This window comes from Oncorhynchus clarkii, unplaced genomic scaffold (assembly GCF_045791955.1).
Source record: "Oncorhynchus clarkii lewisi isolate Uvic-CL-2024 unplaced genomic scaffold, UVic_Ocla_1.0 unplaced_contig_10913_pilon_pilon, whole genome shotgun sequence".
In the NCBI taxonomy this organism is placed as follows: Eukaryota; Metazoa; Chordata; class Actinopteri; order Salmoniformes; family Salmonidae; genus Oncorhynchus; species Oncorhynchus clarkii.
The window spans coordinates 1-16,856 of record NW_027258688.1 but is presented as its reverse complement, the minus strand read 5'-3'; the positions used below and the strand labels follow the sequence as shown (position 1 = coordinate 16,856).

Here is a 16,856-nt window from a genome sequence, read left to right as displayed (position 1 = left end):
TAAAGTTTAGGGAGGTTTTCCAATGCCTCACAAAGAAGGGTACCTATTGGTAGATGGGTAAAAAATCAAATAAAAAAACAGAAATGTAATATCCCTTTGAGCATGGTGAAGTTATTAATTACACTTTGGATGGTGTGTCAATACACCCAGTCACTACACAGATGTAGGCCTCCTTCCTAACTCAGTCGCCAGAGGAAGAAATGGGATTCTAACATGTATTGACTCAGGGGGTTGAATACTTATCTAGATCGTTGACAACAAAAAAATACAATTTCATCCATTTTAATCCCACTGTAACAAAATGAGGAAAAAGTCAAGGTGTGTGAATACTGTACATCAGGCCAATTGTGTCGGTCAAACGCTGTGGATAGAATTGCTTTCACTACTTACCCATTATTGGTTATCAATGACCATCCAAACATGCGTTCCCTAGAACCCTGGTTCATATCCAGGACAAGCTGTTAAAGTCTAGAACCCTGGTTCATATCCAGGACAAGCTGTTAAAGTCTAGAACCCTGGTTCATATCCAGGACAAGCTGTTAAAGTCTAGAACCCTGGTTCATATCCAGGACAAGCTGTTAAAGTCTAGAACCCTGGTTCATATCCAGGACAAGCTGTTAAAGTCTAGAACCCTTGTTCATATCCAGGACAAGCTGTTAAAGTCTAGAACCCTGGTTCATATCCAGGACAAGCTGATAAAGTCTAGAACCCTGGTTCATATCCAGGACAAGCTGATAAAGTCTAGAACCCTGGTTCATATCCAGGACAAGCTGTTAAAGTCTAGAACCCTGGTTCATATCCAGGACAAGCTGTTAAAGTCTAGAACCCTGGTTCATATCCAGGACAAGCTGTTAAAGTCTAGAACCCTGGTTCATATCCAGGACAAGCTGTTAAAGTCTAGAACCCTGGTTCATATCCAGGACAAGCTGATAAAGTCTAGAACCCTGGTTCATATCCAGGACAAGCTGATAAAGTCTAGAACCCTGGTTCATATCCAGGACAAGCTGTTAAAGTCTAGAACCCTGGTTCATATCCAGGACAAGCTGTTAAAGTCTAGAACCCTGGTTCATATCCAGGACAAGCTGTTAAAGTCTAGAACCCTGGTTCATATCCAGGACAAGCTGTTAAAGTCTAGAACCCTGGTTCATATCCAGGACAAGCTGATAAAGTCTAGAACCCTGGTTCATATCCAGGACAAGCTGATAAAGTCTAGAACCCTGGTTCATATCCAGGACAAGCTGTTAAAGTCTAGAACCCTGTTCTTATAGAAACATGAACAACAGACAGAAAGCAGAACTCTTTTCCAATACATAATGCCATTATTTATATCTTTCTTTATAGACATTGAACCATGTAATCAACCAAGTCGTCCATACATTTCTAAACAGCAAAGCTTGGTAGAAACGAAAACAAAGGATAGAAAATGTAACAGTGAATGTTGTGATACAGTATGATCAACCATTTGAGGTGGTGTTAAAACGGACACAATTCAAAAACAGACGCTGTTTTGAAGAACATTTTCTCATGAATGATAAAACCACACCAGGTCCCGGCTGATGTGAGTCAATGACAATACAATTCAGTCTCCAACACATTCAATCAATAAATGACACTTTACAACTGAGAGACAAGTACCAAAAGAGAGCCCATAGGTTTTCCATCCTCTCCACATGTACCTCATGTTTTCTCCCATAATGCAACACAAACTGAAGAACTCTGAACCATAATCATCATGTCACGACAGTTGTCATTGGACAGGAGGTTGGAAGTTCCGATGTTGACATGGATACGAACACTGACGTGATGTTATAACACATTAAAACAGAGCTGTACAATGGGCTAAGATCAGCTAAATGTAATGACATTACTTCATGTTTAGAACACAGGTTTCAAAAAATACTTTTTAAAAGTCAGTTAAATTGGCCTAAAGTTAATCAGATAAATTTCATTAAAACAAGACTTCAGATTGTGGTGTTTTTTTTTGTCCAAAAGCAAACCACAACTCAAGGTTGGTAGCAGTAGTGCTAGCTATAAACTGTAGCTGCTAAATGTGTTGATCTAGCTGTAACCTGTAGCTGCTAAATGTGTTGATCTAGCTGTAACCTGTAGCTGCTAAATGTGTTGATCTAGCTGTAACCTGTAGCTGCTAAATGTGTTGATCTAGCTGTAACCTGTAGCTGCTAAATGTGTTGATCTAGCTGTAACCTGTAGCTGCTAAATGTGTTGATCTAGCTGTAACCTGTAGCTGCTAAATGTGTTGATCTAGCTGTAGCCTGTAGCTGCTAAATGTGTTGATCTAGCTGTAACCTGTAGCTGCTAAATGTGTTGATCTGGCTGTAACCTGTAGCTGCTAAATGTGTTGATCTAGCTGTAACCTGTAGCTGCTAAATGTGTTGATCTAGCAGTAACCTGTAGCTGCTAAATGTGTTGATCTGGCTGTAACCTGTAGCTGCTAAATGTGTTGATCTAGCTGTAACCTGTAGCTGCTAAATGTGTTGATCTAGCTGTAACCTGTAGCTGCTAAATGTGTTGATCTAGCTGTAACCTGTAGCTGCTAAATGTGTTGATCTAGCTGTAACCTGTAGCTAGTACTACAGTAAATGTGCAAGTCCAGAGATAACATTACATATCAGAGTTGAGGACAGAGGAGTGAGGTTAGAGTGGCCTATGTTAAGCCATGAGTAGTCATAGCCAAGGTCTAGGGGTCGGGGATCCAGGCCAAGGTCTAGGGGTTGGGGGTCCAGGCCAAGGTCTAGGGGTTGGGGATCCAGGCCAAGGTCTCAGTGTCGGGGATCCAGGCCAAGGTCTAGGGGTTGGGGATCCAGGCCAAGGTCTAGGGGTTGGGGATCCAGGCCAAGGTCTCGGTGTCGGGGATCCAGGCCAAGGTCTAGGGGTTGGGGATCCAGGCCAAGGTCTAGGGGTTGGAGGTCTGAGGGTCTGTTGGGCTAGGAGTTTGGTGGTCCAGGGCCTCCAACTTGGGGAGGGGGGCTGGGGTTCCAATTGGGGTGGTCTAGTGGGACTCTGTCCCGACTAAGAAGCCCTCTCCCCGGGGTGAAGATGACCGTGAGACCCCTCTCTCAGTGTTGTTGTCTGAGCTGGAGCCACTGTGGTGTTCTGCAGACACAGACACAGTGCTGGAGGGGGTGGTAGAGGTGGGGGGTGTGGTGGTGGTGGTGGAGGAGGGGGGAGGTTTGGTTTTCTCCTTAAAGTCTGTGATGATGACAGTCAGGTCTCCAACCGTGACCTCTAGGTGCTGAGCGCTGCTCCTGTCAATGTTTTTTAACCTGGGCCTGATGGAGGGAGAAGAGACAGATGGATGTTATAAGCCTTTGCCAGAGAGAGAGAGGATAGGGGTAAACCACACAAACTGGAGCGCTTATGAAATATGTGGAAACCATATACAGTTGAAGTCGGAGGTTTACATACAGCTTAGCCAAGTACATTTAAACTCAGTTTTTACACAATTCCTGACAATTAATCCTTGTAAAAATTCCATGTTTTAGGTAAATTAGAATCACCACTTTATTTTAAGAATGTGAAATGTCAGAATAATAGTAGAGAGAATGATTTATTTCAGCTTTAATTTCTTTCATCACATTCCCAGTGGGTCAGAAGTTTACATACACTCAATTAGTATTTGGTAGCTTTGCATTTAAATTGTTGAACTTGGGTCAAACGTTTCAGGTAGCCTTCCACAATCTTCCCACAATAAGTTGGGTGAATTTTGGCCCATTCCTTCTGACAGAGCTGGTGTAACTGAGTCAGGTTTGTAGGCCTCCTTGCTCGCACACGCTTGTTCAGTTATGCCCACAAATTTTCTAAGCCATTTTGCCACAACTTTGGAAGTATGCTTGGGGTCATTGTCCATTTAGAAGACCCATTTGCGACCAAGCTTCAACTTCCTGACTGATGTCTTGAGATGTTGCTTCAATATATCCACATAATTCTCCTGCCTCATGATGCTATCTATTTTGTGAAGTGCACCAGTCCCTCCTGCAGCAAAGCACCCCCACAACATGATGCTGCCACCCCCGTGCTTCACGGTTGGGATGGTGTTCTTCGGCTTCCCCCTTTTTCCTCCAAACATAACGATGGTCATTCTGGCCAAACAGTTCTAATTTCCTTTCATCAGACCAGAGGACATTTCTCCAAAAAGTACGATCTTTGTCCCCATGTGCAGTTGCAAACGGTAGTCTGGCTTTTGTATGGCGTGTTTGGAGCAGTGGCTTCTTCCTTGCTGAGCGGCCTTTCAGGCTATGTCGATATAAAACTTGTTTTACTGTGGATATAGATACTTTTGTACCAGTTTCCTCCAGCATCTTCACAAGGTATTGCTGTTGTTCTGGGATTGATTTGCAGTTTTCGCACCAAAGTACATTCATCTCTAGGAGACAGAACGCCTCTCCTTCCTGAGCGGTATGACGGCTGCGTGGTCCCATGGTGTTTATACTTGTGTACTATTGTTTGTACAGATGAACGTGGTACCTTCAGGCATTTGGAAATTGCTCCCAAGGATGAACCAGACTTGTGGAGGTCCACACATTTTTTTTCTGAGGTCCTGGCTGATTTCTTTTGATTTTCCCATGATGTCATGCAGAGTCATTGAGTTTGAAGGTAGGCCTTGAAATACTTCTACATGCACACCTCCAATTGACTCAAATGGTGTCAATTAACCTATCAGAAGCTTCTAAAGCCATGACATCACTTTCTGGAATTTTCCAAGCTGTTTAAAGGCACAGTCAACTTAGTGTATCAAAACTTCTGACCCACTGGAATTGTGATACAGTGAATTATAAATGAAATAATCGGTCTGTAAACAATTTTTGTAAAAATTATGTGTCATGCACAAAGTAGATGTCCTAACCAACTTGCCAAAACTATAGTTTGTTAACAAGACATTTGTGGATTGAGTTTTAATGACTTCAACCTAAGTGTACGTAAACTTCAGACTTCAACTGTACCTTTCTACTATCATACTACTTTGATACTGCTACACTGACACTAATAATACTAGTAATAATCCCACTATCATACTAATAATAAACACTATCATGCTGATACTACTATTAATCACACTATCATACTACTAAACACTATCATGCTGATACTAATCACACTATCATGCTGATACTAATCACACTATCATGCTACTAAACACTATCATGCTGATACTAATCACACTATCATGCTACTACTAATCACACTATCATGCTACAACTAATCACACTATCATGCTATTACTAATCACACTATCATACTACTACTACTAAACACTATCATGCTGATAATAATCACAATATCATGCTGATACTAATCACACTACCATGCTGACACTAATCACACTATCATGCTGACACTAATTAATCACACTATCATAATACTACTACTAAACACTATCATGCTGATACTAATCACACTATCATGCTGATACTAATCACACTACCATGCTGACACTAATCACACTATCATGCTGACACTAATCTCACACCACTACTACTACTACTCACACTATCATACTACTACTACTACTAATCACTATCATACTACTACTAATCACACTATCATACTACTACTAATCACACTATCATACTACTACTACTACTAATCACACTATCATACTACTACTAATCACTATCATACTACTACTAATCACTATCCTACTACTACTTATCACACTATCATACTACTACTAATCACACTATCATACTACTACTAATCACACTATCATACTACTACTACCACTAATCACACTATCATACTACTACTACTACTAATCACACTATCATCATACTACTACTACTACTAATCAAACTATCATCATACTACTACTACTACTAATCACACTATCATAATACTACTACTACTACTAATCACACTATCATAATACTACTACTACTACTAATCACACTATCATACTACTACTACTAATCACACTATCATCATACTACTACTACTACTAATCACACTATCATAATACTACTACTACAACTAAACACTATCATACTACTACTACTAATCACACTATCATCATACTACTACTACTACTAATCACACTATCATAATACTACTACTACAACTAAACACAATCATACTGCTACTACTAATCACACTATCATGCTGATACTAATCACACTATCACACTCCTACTACTATCATACTACTACTACTACTACTAATCACACTACTACTACTAATCACACTATCATACTACTACTACTATCATACTACTACTACTACTACTACTAATCACACTACTACTACTAATCACACTATCATACTACTACTACTACTAATCACACTATCATACTACTACTACTAATCACACTATCATACTACTACTACTACTAATCACACTATCACACTCCTACTACTATCATACTACTACTACTACTAATCACACTACTACTACTAATCACACTACTACTACTAATCACACTATCATACTACTACTACTAATCACACTATCATACTACTACTACTACTAATCACACTATCATACTACTACTACTACTAATCACACTATCATACTACTACTACTACTAATCACACTATCATACTACTAATAATCACACTATCATACTACTACTAATCACACTATCATACTACTACTAATCACACTATCATACTACTACTACTAATCACACTATCATACTACTACTACTACTAATCACACTATCATACTACTACTACTACAAATCACACTATCATACTACTACTAATCACACTATCATACTACTACTACTAATCACACTATCATCATACTACTACTACTACTAATCACACTATCATCATACTACTACTACTACTAATCACACTATCATCATACTACTACTACTACTAATCACACTATCATAATACTACTACTACTACTAAACACAATCATACTGCTACTACTAATCACACTATCATGCTGATACTAATCACACTATCACACTCCTACTACTATCATACTACTACTACTACTACTAATCAAACTACTACTACTAATCACACTATCATACTACTACTACTATCATACTACTACTACTACTACTAATCACACTACTACTACTAATCACACTATCATACTACTACTAATCACACTATCCTACTACTACTACTAATCACACTATCCTACTACTACTACAAATCACACTATCATACTACTACTACTACAAATCACACTATCATACTACTACTAATCACACTATCATACTACTACTAATCACACTACCATACTACTACTAATCACACTATCATCCTACTACCACTAATCACACTATTACTACTACTAAAAACTATCACACTACTACTACTAATCACACCATACTGCTACTTATCACACATTCATACTACTACTACTACTACACACTATCATACTACTAATCACACCATACTACTACTACTACTACTAAACACTATCATACTACTACTACTACTTCTACACACTATCATACTACTACTACTACTACTACTACTTATCACACCATACTACAACTACTACAAAACACTATTATACTACTACTACTAATCACACTATCATAATACTACTACTACCAATCACACTATCATACTACTACTACTAATCACACTATCATCATACTACTACTACTACTAATCACACTATCATCATACTACTGCTACTACTAATCACACTATCATAATACTACTACTACTACTAAACACAATCATACTGCTACTACTAATCACACTATCATGCTGATACTAATCACACTATCACACTCCTACTACTATCATACTACTACTACTACTACTAATCACACTACTACTACTAATCACACTATCATACTACTACTACTATCATACTACTACTACTACTACTAATCACACTACTACTACTAATCACACTATCATACTACTACTACTAATCACACTATCATACTACTACTACTAATCACACTATCATACTACTACTACTAATCACACTATCATACTACTACTACTACTAATCACACTATCACACTCCTACTACTATCATACTACTACTACTACTACTAATCACACTACTACTACTAATCACACTATCATACTACTACTACTAATCACACTATCATACTACTACTACTACTAATCACACTATCATACTACTACTACTAATCACACTATCATACTACTACTACTACTAATCACACTATCACACTACTACTACTAATCACACTATCATACTACTACTAATCACACTATCATACTACTACTAATCACACTATCATACTACTACTAATCACACTATCATACTACTACTACTAATCACACTATCACACTACTACTAATCACTATCATACTACTACTAATCACACTATCATACTACTACTACTAATCACACTATCATACTACTACTAATCACACTATCATACTACTACTACTACTAATCACACTATCATACTACTACTAATCACACTATCATACTACTACTAATCACACTATCATACTACTACTACCAATCACACTATCATACTACTACTACTAATCACACTATCATCATACTACTACTACTACTAATCACACTATCATAATAATACTACTACTACTAAACACAATCATACTGCTACTACTAATCACACTATCATGCTGATACTAATCACACTATCACACTCCTACTACTATCATACTACTACTACTACTACTAATCACACTACTACTACTAATCACACTATCATTCTACTACTACTAATCACACTATCCTACTACTACTACTAATCACACTATCCTACTACTACTACTAATCACACTATCATACTACTACTAATCACACTATCATACTACTACTAATCACACTATCATCCTACTACCACTAATCACACTACTACTACTAATCACACCATACTGCTACTTATCACACATTCATACTACTACTACTACTACACACTATCATACTACTAATCACACCATACTACTACTACTACTACTAAACACTATCATACTACTACTACACACTACTACTTCTACTTCTACACACTATCATTTTACTACTACTACTACTACTACTTATCACACCATACTACAACTACTACAAAACACTATTATACTACTACTACTAATCACACTATCATACTACTACTACTACTACTAAACACTATCATACTACTACTACTACTACACACTATAATACTACTACTAAACACTATCATACTACTACTACTACTACTACACACTATAATACTACTACTAAACACTATCATACTACTACTACTACTACACACTATCATACTACTAATCACACCATACTACTACTACTACTACTACTACTACTAAACAATATCATACTAATACTACACACTACTACTACTACTACTACTACTAATCACACTATCATACTACTACTACACACTATCATACTACTACTACTACTACTACTACTACTACTAATCACACTATCATGCTACTACTACTAAACACTATCATACTACTACTACTACTACTACTACTAATCACACTATCATACTACTACTACACACTATCATACTACTACTACTACTACTAAATACTATCATACTACTATTACTACTACTAAACACTATCATACTACTACTACTAAACACTATCATACTACTACTACTACTACTACTACTACACACTATCATACTACTACTACTAAACACTATCATACTACTACTACTAAACACAATCATACTACTACTACACTATCATACTACTACTACACACTATCATACTACTACTACACACTATCATACTACTACTACACACTGTCATACTACTACTACTAATCACACTATTACTACTACTAAAAACTATCACACTACTACTACTAATCACACCATACTACTACTACTAAACACTATCATACTACTACTACACACTACTACTTCTACTACTACACACTATCATACTATCATACTAATACTACTACTTATCACACCATACTACAACTACTACAAAACACTATAATACTACTACTACTAATCACACTATCATACTACTACTACTACTACACACTATCATACTACTACTACTACTAATCACACTATCATACTACTAATCACACTCATACTACTACTACACACTATCATATTACTACTACTACTACTACTACACACTATCATACTACTACTACTAAACACTACTACACACTATCATACTACTACTACTACTACTACAACACACTATCATACTACTACATACTACTACTACTACTACACACTATCATACTACTACTAATCACACTATCATACTACTACTACTACTTATCACACCATACTACAACAACTACTAAACACTATAATACTACTACTACTAATCACACTATCATACTACTACTACACACTATTATACTACTACTACTAAATACTACTATTACTACTACTAAACACTATCATACTACTACTACTAAACACTATCATACTACTACTACTACTACACACTATCATACTACTACTACTACTACTACTACTACTACTACACACTATCATATTACTACTACTACTACTACTACTACTACTACACACTATCATACTACTACTACTACGGCTAAATACTATCATACTACTATTACTAAACACTATCATACTACTACTACTACTACTAATACTACTACTACACACTATCATACTACTACTACTACTACTACACACTACTACTACTACTACTACTACTACTACTACTACTACTACTACTACTACTACTACTACTACTACTAAACACAACCATACTACTACTACTAAACACTACTACACACTATCATACTACTACTACTACTACACACTATCATACTACTACTACTAATCACACTATCATACTACTACTACTACTAATCACACTATCATACTACTACTACTACTAATCACACTATCATACTACTAATAATCACACTATCATACTACTAATAATCACACTATCATACTACTACTAATCACACTATCATACTACTACTAATCACACTATCATACTACTACTACTAATCACACTATCATACTACTACTACTACTAATCACACTATCATACTACTACTACTACAAATCACACTATCATACTACTACTAATCACACTATCATACTACTACTACTAATCACACTATCATCATACTACTACTACTACTAATCACACTATCATAATACTACTACTACTACTAAACACAATCATACTGCTACTACTAATAACACTATCATGCTGATACTAATCACACTATCACACTCCTACTACTATCATACTACTACTACTACAAATCAAACTACTACTACAAATCACACTATCATACTACTACTACTACAAATCACACTATCATACTACTACTAATCACACTATCATACTACTACTAATCACACTACCATACTACTACTAATCACACTATCATCCTACTACCACTAATCACACTATTACTACTACTAAAAACTATCACACTACTACTACTAATCACACCATACTGCTACTTATCACACATTCATACTACTACTACTACTACACACTATCATACTACTAATCACACCATACTACTACTACTACTACTAAACACTATCATACTACTACTACTACTTCTACTTCTACACACTATCATACTACTACTACTACTACTACTACTTATCACACCATACTACAACTACTACAAAACACTATTATACTACTACTACTAATCACACTATCATAATACTACTACTACCAATCACACTATCATACTACTACTACTAATCACACTATCATCATACTACTACTACTACTAATCACACTATCATCATACTACTGCTACTACTAATCACACTATCATAATACTACTACTACTACTAAACACAATCATACTGCTACTACTAATCACACTATCATGCTGATACTAATCACACTATCACACTCCTACTACTATCATACTACTACTACTACTACTAATCACACTACTACTACTAATCACACTATCATACTACTACTACTATCATACTACTACTACTACTACTAATCACACTACTACTACTAATCACACTATCATACTACTACTACTAATCACACTATTATACTACTACTACTAATCACACTATCATACTACTACTACTAATCACACTATCATACTACTACTACTACTAATCACACTATCACACTCCTACTACTATCATACTACTACTACTACTACTAATCACACTACTACTACTAATCACACTATCATACTACTACTACTAATCACACTATCATACTACTACTACTACTAATCACACTATCATACTACTACTACTACTAATCACACTATCACACTACTACTACTAATCACACTATCATACTACTACTAATCACACTATCATACTACTACTACTAATCACACTATCACACTACTACTAATCACTATCATACTACTACTAATCACACTATCATACTACTACTACTACTAATCACACTATCATACTACTACTAATCACACTATCATACTACTACTAATCACACTATCATACTACTACTACCAATCACACTATCATACTACTACTACTAATCACACTATCATCATACTACTACTACTACTAATCACACTATCATAATACTACTACTACTACTAAACACAATCATACTGCTACTACTAATCACACTATCATGCTGATACTAATCACACTATCACACTCCTACTACTATCATACTACTACTACTACTACTAATCACACTACTACTACTAATCACACTATCATTCTACTACTACTAATCACACTATCATACTACTACTAATCACACTATCCTACTACTACTACTAATCACACTATCCTACTACTACTACTAATCACACTATCATACTACTACTAATCACACTATCATACTACTACTAATCACACTATCATCCTACTACCACTAATCACACTACTACTACTAATCACACCATACTGCTACTTATCACACATTCATACTACTACTACTACTACACACTATCATACTACTAATCACACCATACTACTACTACTACTACTAAACACTATCATACTACTACTACACACTACTACTTCTACTTCTACACACTATCATTTTACTACTACTACTACTACTACTTATCACACCATACTACAACTACTACAAAACACTATTATACTACTACTACTAATCACACTATCATACTACTACTACTACTACTAAACACTATCATACTACTACTACTACTACACACTATAATACTACTACTAAACACTATCATACTACTACTACTACTACTACACACTATAATACTACTACTAAACACTATCATACTACTACTACTACTACACACTATGATACTACTAATCACACCATACTACTACTACTACTACTACTACTACTAAACAATAGCATACTAATACTACACACTACTACTACTACTACTACTACTACTAATCACACTATCATACTACTACTACACACTATCATACTACTACTACTACTACTACTACTACTACTAATCACACTATCATGCTACTACTACTAAACACTATCATACTACTACTACTACTACTACTACTAATCACACTATCATACTACTACTAATCACACTATCATCCTACTACCACTAATCACACTACTACTACTAATCACACCATACTGCTACTTATCACACATTCATACTACTACTACTACTACACACTATCATACTACTAATCACAACATACTACTACTACTACTACTAAACACTATCATACTACTACTACACACTACTACTTCTACTTCTACACACTATCATTTTACTACTACTACTACTACTACTTATCACACCATACTACAACTACTACAAAACACTATTATACTACTACTACTAATCACACTATCATACTACTACTACTACTACTACTAAACACTATCATACTACTACTACTACTACACACTATAATACTACTACTAAACACTATCATACTACTACTACTACTACTACACACTATAATACTACTACTAAACACTATCATACTACTACTACTACTACACACTATGATACTACTAATCACACCATACTACTACTACTACTACTACTACTACTAAACAATATCATACTAATACTACACACTACTACTACTACTACTACTACTACTAATCACACTATCATACTACTACTACACACTATCATACTACTACTACTACTACTACTACTACTACTAATCACACTATCATGCTACTACTACTAAACACTATCATACTACTACTACTACTACTAAATACTATCATACTACTATTACTACTACTAAACACTATCATACTACTACTACTAAACACTATCATACTACTACTACTACTACTACTACTACACACTATCATACTACTACTACTACTACACACTATCATATTACTACTACTAAACACTATCATACTACTACTACTAAACACAATCATACTACTACTACACTATCATACTACTACTACACACTATCATACTACTACTACACACTATCATACTACTACTACACACTGTCATACTACTACTACTAATCACACTATTACTACTACTAAAAACTATCACACTACTACTACTAATCACACCATACTACTACTACTAAACACTATCATACTACTACTACACACTACTACTTCTACTACTACACACTATCATACTATCATACTAATACTACTACTTATCACACCATACTACAACTACTACAAAACACTATAATACTACTACTACTAATCACACTATCATACTACTACTACTACTACACACTATCATACTACTACTACTACTAATCACACTATCATACTACTAATCACACTCATACTACTACTACACACTATCATATTACTACTACTACTACTACTACTACACACTATCATACTACTACTACTAAACACTACTACACACTATCATACTACTACTACTACTACTACAACACACTATCATACTACTACATACTACTACTACTACTACACACTATCATACTACTACTAATCACACTATCATACTACTACTACTACTTATCACACCATACTACAACAACTACTAAACACTATAATACTACTACTACTAATCACACTATCATACTACTACTACACACTATTATACTACTACTACTAAATACTATCATACTACTATTACTACTACTAAACACTATCATACTACTACTACTAAACACTATCATACTACTACTACTACTACTACACACTATCATACTACTACTACTACTACTACTACTACTACTACACACTATCATATTACTACTACTACTACTACTACTACTACTACACACTATCATACTACTACTACTACTACTAAATACTATCATACTACTATTACTCAACACTATCATACTACTACTACTACTACTAATACTACTACTACACACTATCATACTACTACTACTACTACTACACACTACTACTACTACTACTACTACTACTACTACTACTACTACTACTACTACTACACACTATCATATTACTACTACTACTACTACTACTACTAAACACAACCATACTACTACTACTAAACACTACTACACACTATCATACTACTACTACTACTACACACTATCATACTACTACTACTACTACTACTACACACTATCATACTACTACTACTACACACTATCATACTACTACTACTACTACTACTACACACTATCATACTACTACTACTAAACACTACTACACACTATCATACTACTACTACTAAACACTACTACACACTATCATACTACTACTACTACTACACACTATCATACTACTACTACTAAACACTACTACACACTATCATACTACTACTACTAAACACTACTACACACTATCATACTACTACTACTACTACACACTATCATACTACTACTACACACTATCATACTACTACTACACACTATCATACTACTACTACACACTATCATACTACTACTACACACTATCATACTACTACTACACACAATCATACTACTACTACTAAACACTACTACACACTATCATACTACTACTACACACTATCATACTACTACTACTAAACACTACTACACACTATCATACTACTACTACACACTATCATACTACTACTACACACTATCATACTACTACTACACACTATCATACTACTACTACACACTATCATACTACTACTACACACTATCATACTACTACTACTACTACACACTATCATACTACTACTACTACACACTATCATACTACTACTAATCACACCATACTACTACTACTACTACTACACACTATCATACTACTACTACTACACACTATCATACTACTACTAATCACACCATACTACTACTACAGGTTAAATGCAACAGGTTCATGATAAACAGTTGTTTATCTGTGAATGTTTACCTCATCTTCTTGTGGTTGTTCTTCTTCACTGTGGGCTCTTTGTCATTCTTCTCCTGGTCCGTTCTGTCCTTCTTGTCCTTCTTGGGCAGCAGCGTGGGCGAGGCGAACTGCGGAGCTACCCGCTGAGCAACCAGCTGGGAGACAGGACGAGGCTTCCTGTAGGAGCACACCGTACCATTAGTGAGACAGGGAAGCGTTTAGCGAGCAAAACCAATGTGTTATATTTACAAACTATCTAGTAATTAGCCGTTTCTAAGCCATTTATAAAGTACACCTTAATGTAGAGTGTCGACAATAACGTTTGAAAAAGCTGGAAACTTGGATACAGCAATCAACAATGACGTCACTTATGGGAAAAACAGAACTAGGCCAACATATCAAGTGAAAAGGCCGAAGCAGTGACCACGAACCACCCAGCTTTATACTTAAAAGAACATACAGCGTTGAATGCAATCTGTGGGTGTAGTCAAACCTACTCCCTGAAGAAGCAGCTACCCCATGTCCTCCTCCTCCTCTGTCGAAATGCTTCACAAAAACATGCATTATGCAATTATTCCAGTAGCACTGTGTACATGAGCTGTCTGGTCCTGTACTCTGCTACTTTAGGGACGGACAAATCACTAGTGTGAATGCCAGCCCAGCCCACAGTGCTGACAGACCCATCTGCT

At 35.6% G+C, this 16,856-nt stretch overlaps 1 protein-coding gene across 1 annotated transcript; it reads right to left on the bottom strand.

The window, feature by feature from the left end:
* Positions 1 to 1,314: 1,314 nt before the first annotated feature.
* Positions 1,315 to 16,713, bottom strand: LOC139398198 (YY1-associated factor 2-like; the record flags this gene model as incomplete). Its single annotated transcript, XM_071144319.1, has 3 exons — positions 1,315 to 3,290; positions 16,189 to 16,344; positions 16,665 to 16,713. Coding segments are annotated over 3 exons (485 nt in total), but the record flags the coding sequence as incomplete, so codon positions are not given.
* Positions 16,714 to 16,856: the final 143 nt, after the last annotated feature.